This window comes from Vulpes lagopus, chromosome 4 (genome assembly GCF_018345385.1).
Source record: "Vulpes lagopus strain Blue_001 chromosome 4, ASM1834538v1, whole genome shotgun sequence".
Classification (NCBI taxonomy): Eukaryota; Metazoa; Chordata; class Mammalia; order Carnivora; family Canidae; genus Vulpes; species Vulpes lagopus.
The window spans coordinates 129,829,902-129,852,139 of NC_054827.1; the positions used below are offsets into that span (position 1 = coordinate 129,829,902).

The following is a 22,238-nucleotide window of genomic DNA, read 5'->3' on the forward strand; positions in this document are numbered from 1 at the left end:
AATAAATACTGCCTATCATTATAATTTATGATCCCAAACCTCAGATTTCTTTATAAAATGGGTATTGGGATGTTGTAAGTGAAAGATGATCTAAATTAAAGTACTCTGGGCTGGCTTCAATGTGCAACTTTGGTCTAAGAAGACCTCAGGCTTGGAAGGAAAACTTTCTCGGGACCTGAGCTGATGTGGGCAGGGATATCGGTTTAGGGGGTCTTCCATGCCCTAAATACCCTCTGACAGATGCAGCTGCTCCTTGTCTCCTAGGGAGTCCTAAAGGTGGAATCCAAGAATCCCAGGACCAGAGAGGCAGATTTGGGATCATTATCATTGTTGCTTGTGAAAAACAGTGGGTCTGCCTCAAGGAGGGATGAGTTCCCCATTTATGAAGGTGTGCAAGCCAGCTGACAGGACAGTGTAGAGGTACTTACACAGCTCAGGAGAAGCAGGGCTGCCCAGAGGAGGGAAAGGGGGCCCTTCCAAAGAGCCCCGGAGAAAAGGGCCCTGGAAGTCATTTAGCTCAGTTCTGCATTATGAGCCTGGCATCCCCTAAAAGTCAGCAGGCAGGGTGTTCAGGAGGTGTGTGGAGAAGTGACATAAAAGGGGAGGTATCACTGTCCCAGAGAGGGAAAGGTGACGGCATGGAAAGTTACAACCATAGTGTTTTACCACATTTCAACTACTCTTGATTCTGTTTTTGGAAACATTGGGATGAAATGAAATCATCTTACAACTTATTTGTTTTTACCTTTTTCCTTGGTCTGGTTAAAGTCAGCAAAAGGAGGAGGGCTCAGGACAATGGCACGGCCTTAGACAGCTCCTGCTGTTTCCTCCTCTTTGAACTCCCTGTTCTGAGAAGGTAGAGAGGGAGCAGACCCGTTCTCAGAGCTAACATTTGGAGTCGTAAAAGGCACATATGGAATCTGTATTTAATGAGGCATTTAGCTTGAGAACCATGACATTTCTAAACAGAATTCTCTTCCTCTCCTTGGACAAAAGTTTCCAATTTGCATTCCCTGTACAACTTCCTATATGAATTCCACTAGAGTGTATCTGTAAACCCCACTGCATCGGCATAGGATGGGGAGAAACCACCTCGTCCTCTCCAAGGACCCGCAGTGGGGAGGTCTTAGCCCCCAGGAATCCCCCACCCACCTCGTAGTGACTGCCTTTCATCTCTTTTGTTATTGTCATGAGCACATTTAACATGAGATCTACCTCCTTAACTAATAATTAAGTGTACAACACAGGATTGTAAACTGTAGGTGCATTGTCATATGGCCCATCCCATCTGCAGAGTGTATGCATCTTGCTTCACTCAAACTTTGCACCTGTTGGTTGGAAGCTTCCCATTTCCTCCTGCTACAGTCCCTAGCAACCGCCACCCTACTTCTATGAGTTTGGCTGCTTTAGATACTTCACGAAAGTGCAAGCATGCAGTATTTGTCCTTCCATGATCAGCTTATTTCCTTCAGTGTAAGGTCCACCAGGTTCATCCGTGTTGTCACGCATTGCAGGACATCCTTCTTTTCCAAGGCTGGATAATATTCCATCATGCCTGCATGTAGCACATTTTCTCTATCCATTCATCTATCAACAACATTTAGGATATTTCCACACCTTGGCTACTGTGATCTGTGCCGCATTGAACCTGGAAGTGCAGATATCACTTTGAGATCCTGATTTCAATCTGGATAAAAACCCAGAAGTAGGATGCTGACTCATATTGCGGTTCTGTTTCTAATTGAGGAACTTCCATACTGTTTTCCAGAGCGTCTACACCAGATTACATTCCCGCTGACAGTATGCAAGCATTCTAATTTTTCCATTTCTTCACCAACACTTTTTTTTTTAAAAAAATATAATAACAGCCATCCTAACAAATGTTAGGAGATGTCTTGCTATGGTTTCAATGTGTATTTCTCTGATGATTAGTGATGTGGAGTGTCTTTTCATGTCTGCTGGCCATATGTATGTCTTCTTCCGAGTGATGTCTGATCAAGGTCTTTGCCCATTTTTAGTAGAGTTATTTGGAGGTTTTGGGAGCTTTTGTTTTATCTTATTCTGTTTTGCTATTGGGATGTAGGAGTTCTTTATATGTTTTGGTGATTAACCCCTTATCAGATATATGATTTTCCAATATTTTCTCCCATGCTGTAGATTGCCTTTCCACTCTGTCAATTATTATTTTTTTTGCTATGCAGGAACTTTTTAGCCTGATGTAGTCGCATTTGTTGATTTTTGCTTATGATGTCGTATCCAAAAAAATAATGCCAATATAAGTGTAACAAAGTTTTTCTCCTATATTTTCTTTTTTCTACAGTTCTTATGCTTGAATCTTTAATCCATATTGAGTGAGTATTAGCATCCAATTTCATTCGTTTGTATATGGCTATTCAATTTTTCAACACCATTTATCAGACTATCCTTTCTTTATTGAATATTCTTGGCACCTAAGAATATTGACCATATGTGGTCAATTGAATATTCTTGGCATCTAAGAATATTGACCATATGTGGTCAATCAGTTGACCACATATAGGTTTATTTCTGGGATCTCTATTCTGTTTCCTTAGTTTGTATGTCTGTATTTTTGCCAGTATCACACTATTTTAATTACTGTTGCTTTGTAATATATTTTGAAAAGAGAAAATGTGATGCCTCCAGTTTTGTTCTTTTTCAACATTCATTGTCTTTTGTGGTTGCATATGAATTTTAGGATTTCTTTCTATTTCTGGAAAATATGCCATTGGAATTTGAATAGGGATGGCATTGAATCTGTAGATCATTTTGGGTAGTGTGGACATTTTAATAATATTAAATCTCCTAATCCATGAATGGAGTATTTTTCCATTTATTTGTGTATTTAATTTCTTTCCTCAGTGTTTTGTAGTTTTCAGTACAAAAGTCTTTCATTTCTTAGTTAACTTTTATCTCCAAGTATTTTTTATGCTATTGTAAGTACAATTATTTCCTTAATTTCCCTTTCAGGTGGTTCCTTGTTTACTATGTAAAAACACAACTGATTTTTGTATGTTTATTCTGTATCCTGCAACTTTACTGGATTTGTTTATTAGTTCTAACAATTTGTGTGTATGTGTGTGTATAGTGTGTGTCTGCATGTGTGTGTGCTATATTCAGGGTTTTCTGCATATAAGATCGTGTCATTTGCAAACAGTGATAATTTTACTTCTTCCTTTCTGATTTGGATGACTTTTCTTTTTCTTATCTAATTGCATTGGCTAGGATTTACAGTACTGTGTTGAATTGAAGTGAGAGCGTGGGCATCCTTATCTTGTTCCTGATCTTAGAGGAAAAGCTTTCAGTTTGATGAGTATGATGATATTATGATATGATGTTAGCTGAGTATGATATAAGCTCTGGGCTTGTCATGTATGGCCTTTATTATGTTGAGATAGTCTCCTATTTATTGTTTATTTTGGGTTATTTCTAATCTTGGCATGCTTAACCTGACATAGAGCAAAAAGCTTTGGACCCATATCCAGTGGCCTGGCTAACTATCTCCCTGTGACCACAAGCCTGCAGTGGGAAGCATAGTCCAATCATTCCCCCAACTCAGCCTCTGTCTGCTCAACTATAATAATAATAAAGCATATATTCATTTAGCGCTTAACATGAGCCTGAAACTGTCCCCATGGCAGTCCTATGAGTTAGACACCACTGTTAGCTACAGAGACATTGAGAGACTTTCCCTAGGTCACACAGCTACAAGTGGTAGAAAGGGGATTTGAGCCCAGCTATTTGGCCACAAGGTCTGGCTGCTTGAGCCCTGAGCAAGGAAGGTCCCCAAGGCCCCCTTCGAGCATCCCCATATGTGTCACTGGGCTCTGTCCTCAGGTCATTCCTAGGCAGCCAGTGGGACAAGTCTTACCTCCTCTGTTTTACATACAAAAGGACAAACAGCAGATGGCAGCCACCTCAGCCTTAGAGCCTGGCTGTCCTGTGCTTCAGTCCAGGCAGGCTCTCTCCCCCTGTACCTCTTGCCTCTAAATCCAAATAATACATGAGACCAAGAAAGAATGGTGTCTACCAGATGAAGACTTCAAATGCCCTTTAAAACTTGCTTTCTTCCCTTAATTTTCCCAGAAACTATTTGGGAGGACATGCTCTAAAGTTTAAGACATTGCAAAAACTTCAATGCATCTCCCCCATTTATCACTTTATTCCAGCCCCAAATGTCCTATGGGGTAAATGATGCCATCCTCATTTTCTAGAAGAAGAAGTAAGGTTTACAGAGGGCCAAGGACTTACTCAGGGTCACAGTGGGAGCGGTGCCTATGCTGTCAAACTCACACTTCCTGGCCCCAGGTATCCTTCCCTGGAGCACCTGCCCAGGCTTGGCCAGCCTGTCTCTAAGACTCAGATACTTACACTAACCTGGCCATTCTCAGCCTCAGCATGCACATTTGGGTCCAGAAAATCAGAAAATTGTGAGGGGGGCCGTTCTGTGTACTATAGAACATTTCACAGCATCCCTGGCCTCAACCCGCCAGATGACAGTAGCCTACCCCACCAGTTTTGACAACCAAAAATGTCTTCAGACGTTGCCAGATGTCCCCTGTGGTTAAAATTGCCCCAGTTGAGAATCACTGCATTAAACGAACATTGCATTTTGCTCAATACATTTTTGCTAAGAAGTCCATGAATAGTTTCCACATACCTTAGAAGTCAAGCGAAAGTTGGATGTAACATTTAGTTGCTTCTGAATTCCTTTTCAGTGTGGGATTGTTTTTTTTCCCTCCTTCTCACAATGGCTTTCAAATTCCCTCCTCTAAAATTAGACCTGTCACTTAAAATTCCTTGTTTTATGCAACTGCCTTCCTCCTGAGCAGTTTGTCCTTTGCATGAAAACCAGATTTTTGTGTGAATGTTCAGTCTCTCACCAGCAAGGAGCCTCCTGGTTACTGACTCCATCCCCTTTCCTGGGGCGGTCACAATAGCTCCTATGCCCCCACTGCCACTCCTCTCACTATGACTGTCCTTGTGAATGGAGACCACTCTCATGGTCCCTGTGCCGCCAGAACCCAGAACTGCCCATGGCACATGGGAGACATCTGAATATTTGGGGAAGGAAGGGACAGGTGAGAAGAGCAAGGTGCAGGGAGGGTGCTTCTACCAAGTCCTTGCATTGTCACACCTAGTGCAGGAAAGTCATGGTTTTCTGGAGACTTCCTGAATCTTCTGGAATACCAAGGATTTTGGTGGTATCAACACCTTGGGTTGCCCTTCCTTCCTCCAGATTCCTTCCCTCTTGAACAGAGGAAGCCAATCATACTGACTCCTCTGGACCTCAGTTTGCTACTATAAAAATGGGGATGACAGAAATCAGTCTGCAGAGCTGCCGTGGGGATTATACAAAATTGTGTACGTGGACTGCTCTCATCAGCAAGGCTATTTCTAGCACTGTGTTCTTGTCTCTCAATGCCACACATTTTCAAACTTTGCTGCTTCCACTATGTAGTCTTGGTTGGGAAGCAAGACCCTGGAGCTTAAAACAAGAGTAGAGTGGCACAGAGTGCAGGCTATGAATGAGCCTGGTAACAGCCCGTTCTGGACTCTCAGAGGTGTTTTATGGCCCCCTGGGGTTTGTCCACTTGGTGGGTGCCCTGTGTGTCACAGCGTTCCTGGGCATCTGTGTGTCCCTCTGGCCCATCACCTATAACGCTGTTGTATAATGCCTCCCTTTGCTGCTACCCCAGATCTGTGAGGCCGAGGACGCGTGCGTATTGTTCCCCCACATGTTGTAATGTGTGTTGTGATGTGTACCTAACAGAGTACCAGACATCCTACACCCTCCACAAACAACTGAATGGCAGGGAGGCAAGGCTGGGAGAGGGGAGGGACGGAGGGAGGGAGGGAGGGAGGAGGGAGGGAGGGAGGGAGGGAGACAGCCTGAGACAGGACACCTTCCCCCATGCTGGCCAGGAGGCCTGTAAAGATCCATCTCCTTTGTCCAACCATCATCAAGGTTGGACCCTGGAGCCCAAATCCTGTTTTGCACAAAACTTCTAATCACAAGTCCAGAAGCATTGTAAATAACTTCTGTTTTGAAGTCTCCTCCCAAATAACGTACTAACTCAAATCACAAGAATTGCCTGTTCCGTTACCTTAGTAGCTGAGACCATCTCACTGAAAGAACTTGCTCTGTCCCCTAATGGAGAGAATGCTACCCAGACCCCCTCTGTGCGGCCACCCTAGCATTGTGGTCAAGAGCACATGTCCTGGAGTCAGCTGCATTCAACTCCCAGCATTGAGCTTGTGGGCTAAGGGGCAAGTTGCCATGACTGCTCTGTGCCTCAGTTTCCCCAGCTGTAAAGGGGTACTCTCTCATATAATGGCAAGAAGATGGATGAAAGGATGTATATAGAGCCCTCAGCACAGGGTCAGCCACACAGGTGGTGCTTGACAATCTTAGCTACTATCTTGTCAAAAGAGCCCTGCCCTGAGACCATGGGCACCTGGGTTATAGCCCGTACCCCACACCCCCTGCCTCCCAGCTCTGGAACCCTGGGTAAGATGCTTAACCCCTCTGCCCTCAGTCACTGAGATGTAAATGGGCGTGTGACTCAAAGGTGGTATCAGCTGGTTGAGAGCTGGGTCAGGTTGAGGTTGTGTTTTTACCTGTAAAGGGGGGAGCGAGATGAGGTAATCAAATACTCTTAGAAAAGCTTTAAAAACTAGCATATTCTGGGGCGCTTGGGTGGCTCTGTCAGTTAAGCATCCAGCTCAGCTCAGGTCATGATCTCAGGGTGTGGAATCGAGCCCTGCGTACAGATTCCTTCCCTCTTGAACAGAGGAAGCCAATCATACTGACTCCTCTGGGCCTCAGTTTGCTACTATAAAAATGCTCCCTACTCAGCATGGAGTTTGCTTGAGGTCCTTTCCCTCTCCCTCTGCCCCAGTAACCCGTCCCAAATAAATAAATAAAATCTAAAAAAAAAAAAGGAAAAGACTAGCATGTTCTGGCCATTCTTAAATTTGAGTCCTTATTTTGTATCTTTCTGGATTTCCATGAAGAGTAAGGGACAGGGGAGGGAGCTGCTTCTCCCTGAGCACTGAGAGGCACCGCAGATGGGTCATCTAGCAGATACTCATGTGCACAATCAAGGTGTGACATGGGCCCCAGGGGAGGCGGGAGAGTCAGTCACTCATTCCCTAACCTCTATGGTCAGGTCACCTCTGTGATCAGGTCAAAGGGGGCCTAATGGGAACAAGGGGTGACACTTACTTGAGGGGACTGGGGCCCAGACTCTCAGGCCTTGTCAGGAGAGCGGAGTGTCTTCCTTGGAGCAGGGATCCTGCCTCTCTTTGCAGCAGGGATGCACTGTTCCCTCCCAGCCCTTAGACACACTGGCCCTGACTGGACCCCCACCCCATTCCACCTCAGGAGGGGAAATCAGCTGCCTCCCACCCCAATGTAGCAGAGGTCAGGAGAGTGTTGGGAGGGTCTGAGCCGACATCCCAGCTCTGCCACTTTGAGCTGTGTAGTCCTCACTGAGCTGAGCCTCACTTTCCTCATCGGTTAAATGGGGGCAAAACACCTACCTCACTGGGTTGTGGGAGGATAAAATTGGGGCATGTGGGTGATAGGTTTGCGGAGTACAGTACATAAGCCCCTTTCTTCCCCTCTGAAATTCAGAGCGGATTAGAGAGACTGGCACAGGAATCAGATAGATGGGGATCACAATGTGCCCTCTACTCAGGGCAGAGCTGGACTGGAGGGGTCCAGAAACTGCTGTGAATTCTGCATTCCCAGATTTAAGGCACCTACCCTGGTCCCAACAATAGGAAGCAACCCAACCCCAGGTCCAGCTCCACTGGGCAGGGCCCTCCCCGCAAGGATAGGGCAGAGGGGACCTGCAAACTGCCTGCCGGAGGCAGGTACACAGACAGCCCAGTGGGAGGCGTAAATGAGCACATTAGTGCCTCTTCCAAGGGCCCCTCTGACCTTATCCCTTATTCCTTATGTGGTTACTTGTCCCTTGGGCTGAGAGACAGGTGTGTTCCCCAGGTAGGAACAGGAAATGAAAGGAAAGGGCGTCCCATCCCTTCAGTAGGTGAAGCACTGGCAGGGCTCCTGGGACATAGTGGTTAATAAATGACAAGATCTCCTCTGTCCTCTATACTTCAAAATAGATCCTGTGCGTGACCACCTGTATGTTTACAACTGTCTCCCTCTGACCTCTGCTTCCACCTTGGTGCCTGCCTTCTCCAACCTCTGTCTTCTACCAACCCTCATGATTACATTTCTAGCTCACTTAGATAACTCAAGATAATTTTTTTTATTTTGAGTTTATTTATTCATGAGAGACACACACACAGAGAGGCAGAGACATAGTCAGAGGGAGAAGCAGGCTCCCCAAGGGGAGCCCGATGCAGGACTCGATCCCAGGACCCCAGAATCAAGCCCTGGGCCAAAGGTGCTCCAAGACCCCTAAACCTAACCGCATCTGCAGAGCTCCTTTTGCCGGGTAATGTAACCTCGTCATGGGCTCCTGGGATTAGAACATGCACATGTTTGGGGGAGTCACTGTTTGGTGACTACCCCCCACAAGCATGTGTTAAGTCCATTCTCTACATCCATACTCTGCAAGAATCACCTTGTTCTGGGCAAAGGCAGATAAGGTGGTTTCTTGCTCCTGAAGTTAAGCCAGAGAGATGGGTTAAAACACATCTCTGAGGACGAGGCCAAGTGCAGTGAAGGCCGTGTGCATATATGGGAGTCAGGGCGGTGGGTGCATAGAAGACGAATCCCATCGGCCCGCTGCCCTGACAGCCCCAGCAGAGCCCGAGCAGTGGAAGAACTGAGGGGCAGGGAGCAAACAGGCCTGGGTCTGCACCCACTCCTTCCCTATCGGCTGTGTGTGGTCTCTCTGATCCTTAGGCAACGTCACCTTCACAAGCTGTTGAGAGAGTTGAAAATGAGTGTGCCTGTTATGCTCTGTCTCTAACACACTGTGTCAGGAGTTAAGAAGGAGGGCTTGGGGCCATTAGAGGCAGCCAGTCAAGAAGCAGGCTGAGAAGCAGAGCCAGAGGTGCTTCCTCCCCAAGGCATGTGCATAACTGGTTTGACATTTTCCTTTACCAAAGAGCAAGGGTGAGATTCAATAGAGAGATGGAAATCTTCTAGAATGATACCCACCATTTATGATGTGCCAATTCTGTAAGAAATGCTTGGAGTATCCTGTGTGGCCTAGTCGGTTAAGGGCCTGACTCTTGATTTTGACTCCGGCCATGGTCTCCAGGTCTTGAGAGTCCGCTTGTCCCTCCTCCTCCCCTTCTTCCCCTCCCCCAATGTGCACACAAGCTCACTCTCAAATAAATAAAAAATTTTTTTAAAGATTTTATTTATTTATTCTTGAGACACACACACACACACACACACACACACACACACACAGAGGCAAAGACACAGGCAGAGGGGGAAGCAGGCTCTGCACAAGGAGCCCAATGTGGGACTCGATCCTGGGACTCCAGGATCACACCCTGGGCTAAAGGCAGACCCTTAACCACTGAGCCACCCAGGCGTCCCGATAAGTAAAATCTTTTAAAGATGCTCTACTTCGTCACTTAAAAAAATTTTTACAACCACTCTGAAAGACAGATCGTTTTACCTTCTTTAGAGACACGTAGTCACTTGTCTACAGGCCCACAGTTCACCAGAGGCAGCATTGGGGCTGGAATCGGGTGTGTAGGCCTCCAGACTGCTGCTCCTTCCAGTCCCCTGTCCCCCTCCATGGGAGGAGGCCTCCATGGGAGGGCACGCTCCTTGGGAGCACTGCTGCGGGACACACTCCACCTTTCCTGGTGCCTCCATGGTGTACAAGCCCTCAAACTGCCTGTTCAAATAAACCTCAATGGGAGTAGAGGCAGTACCGTCCTGCTCTACAGGATGCATCAGCAGAAGAGAAATGGCTTCTGGAGCCAGCAGAACGAGACAGGCAGTTTGTGTGATGGGCAGGCCTTCCCCCCACCCCCTCCAGGGACAGGGCCAGCCCAGCAGGACCTCCGCACAAACCCTGGAATGGGGGAGATGGTCCAGAGGGCTGGTTTCTGCCTGTTGATGGATAAATGCATTTACCATGAAGTGACTCTAGGGCCACTTTTATAAGAGCCCCCCACCCCCACCCCACCTTGAGAGTTTTGTTTTATGCACCATGACTCCCTTCACTAACACTGAAACCCCTCAGGGAGGCCCAAGGCAGTGTCGCTACAGGGAAAATTGGAAGCAGGGAAGGTTGCAGGGGTTGTGAGGAGCCAGGAAGGAGGCCACAGGGGAGGCCAGGGCACAGCTTGCGCAGGAGAACACATACCCACTGGGATCGCAGGCTCACCGCTCTGGGGTTCAGGCTGAGGCAGAAAATAACATTCCAGCAGAGTAGCCTGGGGCATGAAAGGGATCCCAAGAGCCTTGGCTATTAAACATCAATGAATCTGAGTAAAGATTAAGAATGGCATTTAAGCCCCTCTGACCCAACTCTGAAGATGTGCTGGAGATCACAGTTTCCTTCCAAAGGGAAGGAGGTTATACAAACAAATCCCATGAAGACTGGGCTTTCTGGAATAGTTTTAGCTTCTGGCATAGCCCTAAGAACTATAGGAATTAATGAATTTATCGGGGACCCTGTACTCTGTGAATGTGGAAGCAAAGACAGAATGTAATAGAATGTAATTAGAAAGTTCTAATTTGGGATCCCTGGGTGGCGCAGTGGTTTGGCGCCTGCCTTTGGCCCGGGGCGCGATCCTGGAGACCCGGGATCGAATCCCACGTCGGGCTCCCGGTGCATGGAGCCTGCTTCTCCCTCTGCCTGTGTCTCTGCCTCTCTCTCTCTGTGCGACTATCATAAATTAAAAAAAAAAAAAAAAAAAAAGAAAGTTCTAATTTATCAGCTCAGTCACATGTGGGCCAGACACAGGCAAGAGGGTCTTTGTTTTACGAGAACATAAGAACCCATTTTGCCGGCGAGCTCACAGAAATCCTGGCAATAATTTTTACTGGACTCTGAATGTGCCTATAACTTTAGGAACAATTACTCCCGTCACTAAAAGATAAGCCATCTATAGATACGGGTAGGTCCTAAATTACATCTTCTCCCCCAGCGCATGAAAAATGTTTTGCTAAACAGATGCCGGTACCAAGACAAATCTGTAGAAATGAGAGCTTTTTCCAAAAAAAAAAAAAACGAAGTAAGAGTCAAACGCAAAGAGCATGCCCAGCTACCGTCGGGCCTGACAAGTTACAAGCAGCTAACAAGCTCTAATGTTTCTCTTAATATCGGTCAGAGTATAAACGCTTCCAAGGCCCTGGAAGGTGGCGGTTTCCTCATCAGATGTCGTACCAAGGACACCTTGGTGTTCTATCATTTCGCAGACTCTTGCTCTTTAAGGAAATGGCTGGGATCGTGAGGGCACAAGTAACTCGTGTCCAGCCGATGGACCCAAAACGTAAATAGTGCACAGTGACAGTTCCTGCCCAATTCTGACACCCCACAGGAGGGGCCTGGCTGTCCTCCTTGCCTGGGGAGGGGAAGGAAGCCCAGCAGCACAGAGTGAATTGCTCGAGGTCACACAGCTCAACACAGAGCCGGTCCTCCAACCTCCAGTCAGTGACCGTCTGATGCCCTGTGAGTGTCAGTAGAGCTAGGTTTGGTCTCAGTGGTGGAAACCTCCACACTGACCTAACTTCGCATGAGGAAATTGGGAAAAGTGGCACCGCAGTCCCAGGACCACACATCCTGGGCAATCCCGATTCATGCCTGTTGTCCTGAACTAATTATTAATACTCTCAACAGTGCCCACCTTTGGCTAATAAGTTACAGAATCACTGTAGTGAGCAAGGACACAAGCTCCTTCTAACTTCTTGCTCTAGCGTCTGAACGGGTGGCTTCCATCCCAAAGCAGGGGCCCCATGTAGGGTTTGCAGGTTGTGTGTTATACAATCCCCAGGGCATCATTCATGTTGTTCCCATTATAGGTTTATTGTGACAGCTTTCTAGTGGATGACAGTAAAGTATCTGTAAAGAACCTTTCCTGTTTCTCAGTTACCATGGAGGCTACCATGCTGTCCTGAGGTCACCTAGTGATCCGAGAGGGCTGCTGAATCTCCAGCCATCACGTTCACCATCTGGACAGCAGAAAGGAGGAAGGGCAAAAATGGGACCCCACCTCCTTGGCGGAAAGCTCATTTTTAGGAGACTTCCAAGAAGCCTCACCCACATTTCCGTGTGCATCTCCTTGCCACAATTAGCTCAGCACATGTGGCTCCCTGTATCCCTGTCAGTAATGAAGAAGAGACAAAGGTGGGAGGAGGAAGAAAACAGATAGTTGGCCACACCACAGAGCTCCATGCTGGATGGAGCAGCGAATCTCAGGGACCGCCTTGCACCTGAATTTAATTTTGGAAATAGATGCCTTTCACTGACTCACCTTTGTTTTTCTTTCCTGCCTTACAGATTTGGTTCTACACCAATAGCATCTTTGGCAAAGCTGGGATCTCACCGGAAATGATCCCATACATTACCCTGAGTACTGGTGGCATCGAGACGCTGGCTGCCATCTTCTCTGTGAGTAATCTGGGGTCATTCCTGAGAGCATCCCGGGGCCATGGGGCCCCCAGGCAACCGTGCTTGCCTTTACCGGAGTATGTCCTTGGTTGCTCTGAAGGTGTCTGATTTTTAGGATGTTTCCCCTACCTAGAGAATATTCTTACTGATAAGTTGCTCCCCTACTATCTTTCTTTTAACAAATAGCTCCCTTCTCTGAGCTCTCACCTGGTCACAGCCGATACGATGGGACGAGCACCCAGTGAAAAAAGGGACAAGGGCATTTGTCCTTGGAGGTCCAGGACAGAGTCCCTGTGAACCTAAGGTCCAGTGCCATGACCTGAAAAATGTTTCCAGAGTATGAGTGTTCATCTTTCTATCCCAAATATGTAGGAGTCTGCAGGCAAAGGAAGAGAGAGAGGACGTTCCAGTCAATCGGTGTAACAGAGGGTGTTACACCCTCTGATAATAATGAGCAAAAACGTGCAAAGAAAGACACAGAGCTTATCATTCTGCCTCAGCCTTAAAGATGCACACTACCCATGCTTCCACGAGGGATTTGGGAGACTTCAGAATGTCCCAGAAATTGTACCGGTTTGGGCAATCACACCAAACCAGGTTGAATCCTGGCTCTGGAATTTCTTGGCTGTGCAATGCTGAACAATGCTCTCAACCTCTCTGAGCTTCAGTCTTATGAGATGTCCCGCCTCTTGTACCTTGTAGGTGTGTGGTCTGTGCCTCACATTTCAGGCGCATAGTCCACACTGGGGCTTCTTCCCGAAGGAGAGAGAGGAGGGTAGAATCAGAGTGAGAATCAGATCCTCCTTCATGGGGGAGCTCATTTATTTCCCCTCTCTTGCTCCAACTTCTGCTGACAGGATGGACACGGTGCAAACAGGCAGAGGCTTCCAGTTGCATTTCTGACTCGCTGTCAACAAAACGCCTTATTTTGCTCCTTGCTCGTAATGGGTCATTCTAACGAGATGCTTCTAAAGATGGATGTCAGGAAGGGTCGAGGGCCCGCGTTCACCTCCTCCTCTCACTCACAGTCTTTCTGTTAGAGGAAAATATCTCACCATTTCACAATCGGAGTTTCACAAAATTCTCGTTCCCCAGTTGTGGTGATTCATGTTTACATTGATCCATGGAAAAGCACAGTCAGTCTGGAATGAACGTGGTGGGAAACCACAGGGTTTGCTTTGGGGGAGGGGACCGGCTGGTAAAGTATTTTGTTGTAAGAAATCATCACAAGCTCAGGTGCACAAGTAACATTCAGAAGAGTAGAAAGAACCAAAGGAGAAATCTGTGATCATACCTCCCAAGGCCATTTGGCTTTTCTATGCGCAGGTGTGTGTTCTGTTCTTCTGTGGTAGTCACTCTGCTTTGGCGCACATGACCTCGTGCCAGACTTGCTTTTCATTTCACTTTCCTTTTTCTCATCTGAGGCGTGTTTTGTTGACGTGTAACGTATATACAGAAAAACATGCTGATCAGCGCCCCTGTGATCGAGCGCTGGCTGTGCAGGCTCTGTGGCTCTTCAGAAACCGGCTATATGGCAGGTTCCCTGGCTGCTCCCTGCGGGGTGGCGCTGTTGAGTATCTGCCCTCGAAGCCTAGATGGCAAAGCCACTCTGCCTCGATTCTGATCCCGTCTCCATCCCTTTGGAGCTGCGTGACCCTGGTGAAGTTATTCAACAGCTCTCTGATTCAATTACCCCATTTCTATAATAAGAACACCATTCCTCTCCAGGGTGGCTCGGTCAGTCGAATGTCCGACTGATTGATTTCAGCTCAGGTCATGATCTCAGGGTCCTGGGTTTGAGCCGCGTGTTGCACTTCATGCTCTACAGGGAGTCTGCTTCTCTTTTTTTTTTTTTTTAAAGATTTTATTTTATTTATTCATAGAGACAGAGAGAGAAGCAGGCACCACACAGAGAGCCTGGCGTGGGACTCGATCCCGGGTCTCCAGGATCACGCCTTTGGCTGCAGGCGGCGCTAAACCGCTGCGCCACCGAGGCTGCCCGGGAGTCTGCTTCTCCATCACCCTTTGCCCCTCTGCCCGCTCGTGCGTGCTCTCGCTCAAATAAATAAATAAATAAATAAATCTTAAAAAAAAAAAAGTAAGGACACCACCTTTGCCTCATAGGGATGGGGTAAGGATTAAGCAAGTGAATACTGGAGAGCAGTGCCTGGCAAATGAGGTGGGCTCACAGAGTTAACTCCACCATTTGTCAGTAAATAAGGCTGTGATGAACATCCTTGTAGAGAGGAGGATTTTACAGGGACTCTTGCAATTTTCTGACAGGCGAGAAAACCAAGTGCCAAAGAATTGGCTTTCTCAGGATTACATAGCCAGTAGGGTCAGAACCCAAGGGAGTGGGGAGAGCTGATATCGGGGGCCCTCACTGCTCCCCAAGGCCCTGAAGTGCCTTAACCTGGGATCTCATGGATGTTCATTCACATCACTCCTAAAAGTCCAGTTCTCATCCTCATTTGAAAAAGGAGCAGAGGGTGATGATGCTTTCAACCCCATCTCCCTGACTCCAGGTGCCCACCTTCCAGCCCCCTCTCTCTGGCCAGTGGATCATCTTCGTTACAAGCTGACAATATTTGACAGAGTATTTCTTATAAGAACTAATCCCAGGAAGGAGGGAAAGTGACTTCACCATCCTGGGAGAGGCAGAGAGGACCTTTGTAAAAGACTGGGAGTTGGCCTGTTGCCGCCTTCAGCTGTGGAGCAGGATGGGTCACAGTCACTCGGAACATATGTGTTCTAGGGGTGCGGGGACTGCCATGTGGGCCCACTATGGGGAGTGGCATCATGATGGAGTCATTCATTCATGCACGCATGCATTCCACAAGCAGCTCTGGCATATCCGTATCATTCTTGTGTTAGGTCACTAGTGAATTTGTGTTTTAGAGAGAAAGATCCAGAAACAGACACATACCACGTGCAACATTGGCATGAACTCTCCTGGGAGAGTTCCTGGAAGAGGTCCCAGAAAGGTGAGCCCTGAAGGCCCAGCAGGTATTAGCCAGGTGAAGGGAAGGGAAGGGAAGTGCATTGGGCAGCCTGTCCACTGGCCTCATGCACATGGCCCCAGTCATCTATACCCCTCCCAGTTTATCATCCAAAGGAACTGGAGATCCAGAATAGTCCACTGGGAGTAGTTCTTAACATGGTTGCCTTTTCCCTAATCTCTGGAGTACCTTGAGATTAACTCTAGCATGAGGCTGGGAGTCTGAGATGGAACACTGTGTTGGGGGAGAAAGAGCCTCTGTTGTAGGACCCAGCAGCTCTGGATTCCAATCCTAACCACCCATCTACTAGCTGAGTGGCATGGGGAAAATTGCCCAACATCTCTGAATTTATTTGTCATCTTTAAAACAAACATAACCAGGCTTACCATGGTAAGCAGAATTACCTCCCCCCGCCCCGCCCGCACCCATGGTGGTCCTGATTCTTGGAAGCACGAGTATGTCACCTTACCTGGCAAAAGAGGCTTTGCAGACATGATTAAGTTAAGGATCTGGAGATAGGGAGGTCATCATGGATTAGCCAGGTGGCCCAGTGTCACCACAAGGGTCCTTAAAAATGAAAGAGAGAGGCAGGCATCAGAATCTGAGAGGGAGATGTAGTGACAAAAGCAGAGGTTGCAGTGGCAGTTGCTGGCTTTGGTGGAGGAAGGAGCCATGAGCCAAGGAAAGCACATGGCCTCTGGAAACTGGAAAGGCAAGGAACGGCCCCCAGAAGGAACACAGCCCTGCCAGCAGCTGTGATTTTTGCCCCCTGAGACCTGTGTTAGACTCTGGCCCCCCAGGGCTGTAGGAGACTGCGGTGATCTGCTACAGCAGCCACAGGAGACGAACGCACAGCCTCGCACAGCTGTCGTAGAAGCAAACCGCACAGTGCAGGAAGGCCCACTGCTGCATGCCTGACAGTCAATATGCAGCAAATCCCATGGTCTTTCCAAAGTTTTTACTACCTTGTTTCCAAAGATACGGACACGGTTTCATCCAACCCTGTGAGGCAATTGCCCATCTTTCCAGTTTGCTTTCTTCTTCCTGAGATTTTGACAGTCTGTTAAAATGGCTTTGGGACCTAATAAACTTGAGAAAGACATTTTTGTTCATTTGATTTGCAATTATTCTTGGCTCCTGGCATTGCTCATTGGCTTGGGCAGCTGTAAATAATTGCATCTTGCAGAAACAGCTGGTTTTCCAAATTGACTTTCTTGGCACGACATGAACTTTCCAAGTGAACGTCCACCAAGTGTCACCAGGGCCACACAAGCCTGAGCATCAGCTGCCACCCAGGGTGGCATCAGGGGAAACATAATTCACATAAGTTCTTCTGGCTTCTTATTCTTCACAAGTTGTCAGGAATGGACTATGCCATAGCGTTGAAGTTTAAAAAAAAAAAAAAATCCTACCGGTTTCCATCCACCCTCTGCATCCCAACAAACCCACGATTTCAGAAGCAAAACTTTAGGGTTCACAGCTACGTCTTGAGCTCCTGGATCTGGCACTTGTTGGGTAAGAAAGTGGGTACAGGCAACAAAGCAGGATGGTGGATGTCTGGGCTCTATGGTCTCATGGCCCTCGCTCACTGGCTGGGTGACCTCGGGCCACTTACTTAACCTCCCTGAGCCCCTGTTTTCCCCAAGGAAAAGTAGGGATGATACAAATCTATACCTTAATAGGTCTTACCATGAAAAGTAAACAGTAATTCACAGCACTTGTATTCAATAAATGTTAATTATTGTTAGGGGTTGTGTTGTCATCCCTACAAAATGTATATATTGAAGCTCTGACTCCCAGTACCTCAGAACATAGCCATTACAGATGTAATTTGCTAAGATACGATCATTCTGGAATAGGGGGACCACTAATCCAATATGATTGCCATCCTTATTAAAAGGGGGGAATTTGGATACAGACACACACTCAGAGAGAACACCATGTGGATTTTGAAGGCATGTTGCAAAAGCCAAGAGAAAAGCCTAGAACAGATCCTTACTTGTGCCTTCAGAGGGAGCACGGCCCTGTCATGGCCTTGATCCTGGAAACCCAGCCCTAAGAACTATGAGAGAAGAAATGTCTGTTATTTAGCCATACTGCGTGTGGTCCTTTCTATGGCAGCTCTAGCAAACAAATACAATATTTGTTGATTATTAATGTTCCAGAAGAGAACCAGGCGTATGCTATGGAAAAAGCTGAAAATACCCTGCAACCTTCTGCAACAATTAAAAGATGAAACTGGGCCAGAGTGCTTATTCTTTCAACACTCGGCAAGTGCTAGTTGGGCCTCTGCTTCGTGCCAGGCACAAGTCTGGGCATGTGGGGTGCGTCCATGGACAAAAGAGACAAAGGCCCTTGCCCTAGAGAAGGCGAGCCCCTAGTGGGGGACAGATAATGAACGGCAGGATGAGTAAGTTAAGCGTATGGTGGTCTAGACAGGAAAGGATGTGGTGAGAACCGTTGGTGCCAATCGAGGGGCACTGAGAGGTGGGCAGTTGTTGTATTAAATTGTGGTTAGGCTCAAGGAATGAGGAAACTGTCACCCAGATATCTGGGCTGGAGTTGGGCTGGGCTGGATTAACTCAGGGATGGATAGGTCTGTAGTGGGGGCAGACCCCCACCCATCAGGAGTAGTGACCTTTGCTGGAGAGAAGCAGCCAGCCAAAATGTGCCTGGCGAAAGGGAGTCAGGACCCAACACCCTGGTCCCATTTTCTTCCTTCCCTCCTTCTGACTTCTTACTAGTGCCCTGTCTGCTGACACCAGCTGGATGCTGAGGGCAAGGGGGCCTGTTGATCTGTGCCTGCAGGTCCTCCTCCAGGACAGAGAGCAGGTCACAGCAGGGATCTGGAGAAGCAAACCAAGCAGGAGCCAGTCGGCAAGACTGAGGCCAGCAGGTTGATGGGGCGCCCCCAGGGTATAGGAAGCAGAGCACCATGGTGCATTTTAGAAGGATCCCTCTGGCCTCTGTAAAGACAGATATGGGCAGGGTGGTAAGAGCAGAGCAGGGAGGCTTGAAACGAGGCTCGCTGATGGCAAGTGATGTGGAGCATTTTCTCATGTGCTTGTTGGCCATGTCCATGTCTTCCTCTGTGAGATTTCTGTTCATGTCTTTTGCCCATTTCATGATTGGATTGTTTGTTTCTTTGCTGTTGAGTTTAATAAGTTCTTTATAGATCTTGGAAACTAGCCCTTTATCTGACACATCATTTGCAAATATCTTCTCCCATTCTGTAGGTTGTCTTTGAGTTTTGTTGCCTCTTTCTTTTGCTGTGCAGAAGCTTTTTATCTTGATGAAGTCCCAATAGTTCATTTTTGCTTTTGTTTCCCTTGTCATCATAGATGTATCTTGCAAGAAGTTACTGTGGCAAGTTCAAAAAGGGTGTTGCCTGTGTTCTCCTCTAGGATTTTGATGGAATCATGTCTCACATTTAGATCTTTCATCCATTTTGAGTTTATCTTTGTGTATGGTGAAAGAGAGTGGTCCAGTTTCATTCTTCTGCATGTGGATGTCCAATTTTCCCAGCACCATTTATTGAAGAGACTGTCTTTCTTCCAGTGGATACTCTTTCCTCCTTTATTGAATATTAGTTGACTATAAAGTTCAGGGTCCACTTCTGGGTTCTCTATTCTGTTCCATTGATCTATGTGTCTGTTTTTGTGCCAGTACCACACTGTCTTGATGACCACAGCTTTGTAGTACAACCTGAAATCTGGCATTGTGATGCCCTCAGCTATGGTTTTTCCCAGTGAATCATCAGACAGAGGGTACCCTAACTCTGGCATCCAAATGACTGAGTTCAGCTCATTCTCCTTTACAAACAACATTTTCAATTGATAAATCACAATTCTGCAGCATTTCTATGGGCCACAGAGTGGCAGGAGGAAACAGCCCCCACCTCCACTAAAATGTTAGAGTCATCCCCCCATTTATCTAACAAAACTTACAGGCACTTAGCAGCGGAGAGGCCACATGAAACAAAAGAGGAACCAGATTTCTCCTTTGGTCCCCAAAGTCCCTGGGGGACGAGTAGCAGCCAGGGCTCCATCCTCAATGGGTAGCACCCACAGGGCCGAGAAATCATAATTCAGTTGAGCAGCTTTTCATATTTGGTGCCCACATCACTATTCAAGAAAGTGCTGTGTAACCTGTTGCCTTGAGAGGAAGCATGCATGTGGGCATGGGGGCTCTCCTGGTTCTGAGGGCTCTTCCTCATGGGAGGAGCCGGGAGGACCAAAGCAGACAGGTGGTTTTGCCTTGGAAGCCCATTCCCCTGCTCCCACCCACTCCCAGCTCTGATCATTCCTTTTTATCAGGTGATTCTATTTCTGAGTTTGGCCAAGGACACATCTGCAAGCAAGTTCCTTCCCCATTGCCCACCCTCTGGCTCCCACAATGTGCTTCCTTCTGATGCTTTATTTCCCAGGAAATGTCTTCTGATTCCTTCCTCATCTCTCTGTTAGCTACCTTTGGCTCCCCTGCCTCTGGGCAGGTTCCACCAGCTCCACCCAACAGAGAAAGGTGGAGACTCACACTGTGTTCCTCTGTCCCTCTCTGGAACTCCAAGTGCACGCCGCCCCCACCCGCTCACCTGTCCCCCAGGCTCCCTGGGCTCCATGCTTCTGCTGGTGGAGCACTGGTTTCTCAGTCAGCGGGCCACCCAGTGGTTCTTCCTCAACTCCTTTTCTTTAAGAGCTGAGTTTTTTCCCACTTGCCCAAAACTGAGAACAGTTTAAATTTGTGCTCATAAACCTCTTAAGAACCAATCACCTTTTCCTTTTTTGAGAAGGGAGAGGGAGGTTTGTATTTCCCTTAGAAGCTCTAGAAGCTATGGCCTTGACCCAAGGAAAAACTTTTCCCAAAACTTGAGAACTTGGAAAAGTCTAGTCTAATGCCAGCCTTTCCTTCTATTCCAGTTGGCCCCTGTCCATATCTGATTTTGCACATCAGTTAAAATATCTCAAGATCATTTAAATTTATGTACTTAAGGATTGTGGACCACCCTAGAATGATAATCATTTAAAAAGTAGTTTTTTCATTGCTTACAACTTTGGCCCAAACAGATGTACAGATCTCATACATTCATCCTTTTTTTTTTTTTTTTTTTTTTTAAGTAGGCACCACACCAAACATAGGGCTTGAACTCAGGACCCTGAGACTCGAGTCACATGCTCTACCAACTGAGCAACCCAGGCACCTCTCAAACATTCATCTTTTAAATAGAAATTTTTGAACAAAGTTTGTTTTAGTGGATTTTTTTTAAGATTTTAATTATTTTATTCATGAGAGACACAGAGAGAGAGAGCCAGAGACATAGGCAGAGGGAGAAGCAGGCTCCCTGCAGGAATCGCAATGTGGGACTTGATCCTGGGACCCTGGGATCACAACCCAAGCTGAAGGCAGATGCTCCACCAGTGAGCCATGCAGGCGTCCCATCAACGGATTATATTTTATTTTTAATTTAGACAGCCTGTTCTAGGTGGAAAATTGTTTCTGAGACCCTGTCTTCTGAACACAGACTTTAAAACTCCATTAACTTCCAGATACCCACAGCTTTCCAAAGTCTCACAGAGATTTGTGAAAGCAAAGATTAATGCTTGCATGCTTAAAACAGAACTACTAGCAACACTGAAACTTGGCATTTCTTCTCATGCAGCCTTTCTTTCTCTTCTCTGCGAGAGACCTGAGTCAGCAATAGTAAAACCATTCCTGTTCCTTTCTCCCATTCTTCCAGAAGTAAAGTCTTGGCAATAATACAGTTTCTACCTGGAGACTCAAGAATGGCTGTGTGGCAAAGGCTCCTCAGGACCCCACCACCACCCCCCAAATCATCAAGATCAAGGGCAGCCATTTGGGATACTAGGGTGCTGGCCCCAATCTGGGAGGCATCCTGCGCCTCCAGGTGTTTGTGTGTGTGTGTGTGTGTGTGAGACAAAATAGGCTTAAAGAAATGTCTGTGGTAGTTGTCATCCTGTACCCCAACAATCCCTGGTCTTCATGTGTCCCACTAGGCTGAGTGCCAGCCCAAAGCAAGCACCCAGTACACAGTTGTTTGAGTAAGACCCAATTAAGGCCACTTGAGGAAAGGTGTATCTTTAGCCCAGACAGAGTGCTCTGCCCATGCTGGGATCCACACCCTCTGCTGGGGGCAGCCAGGTGACAGAGCCCCTACCAACAGCCCTTCCTCCTTCTGAGCCCTGCTGCCAGCCATATGACCCCCGTGCTTGCGAGGAGCACATCAAGCCAGGCAAAGGCTGACTTCATGGAAAGAGCAGATTGGAAAAGACCCAGCCTGGACTAGGACAGGAATAACAGGGTATCCCTTAGGATCCTGTTGAGGAAGGAGCTCTTACAAGGCTCTGTGGTCCCTGAGATGTCAGGAAATCTGCCAAGCACGGAGTATTATTTCATGTCCTTTAAACTTAGATGGACACAAAGAATACAACAGAGACAGAGATTGGCCTATAAAATTCATATAAAGTAATACCTATAAAATGCTATAAATGCACATTAAGTCAGCTTTGAGTCACATTTGAAATAAATGACATATTAGACCCTATTTTCCTTCCCTCCATCCCTTCCTCCTTTCTTCATGTGTATTTAATCATCGAACAACAACCTGCCAAGCTCTGCTCTGCATCAGATGTGAGCTCCCCAT

The 22,238-nt window shown here is 47.1% G+C and overlaps 1 protein-coding gene across 10 annotated transcripts in view; it reads left to right on the forward strand.

The window, feature by feature from the left end:
* The window catches only part of SLC2A9 (solute carrier family 2 member 9), a 240,038-nt gene that overhangs the window by 153,508 nt on the left and 64,292 nt on the right, over positions 1 to 22,238 (forward strand). For all 10 annotated transcript variants that reach the window (XM_041752340.1, XM_041752341.1, XM_041752338.1 and 7 more), the window contains one exon: positions 12,471 to 12,581. In XM_041752340.1, the coding sequence (XP_041608274.1) occupies positions 12,471 to 12,581 (111 nt within the window). The remainder of the gene's footprint in view (positions 1 to 12,470; positions 12,582 to 22,238) is intronic.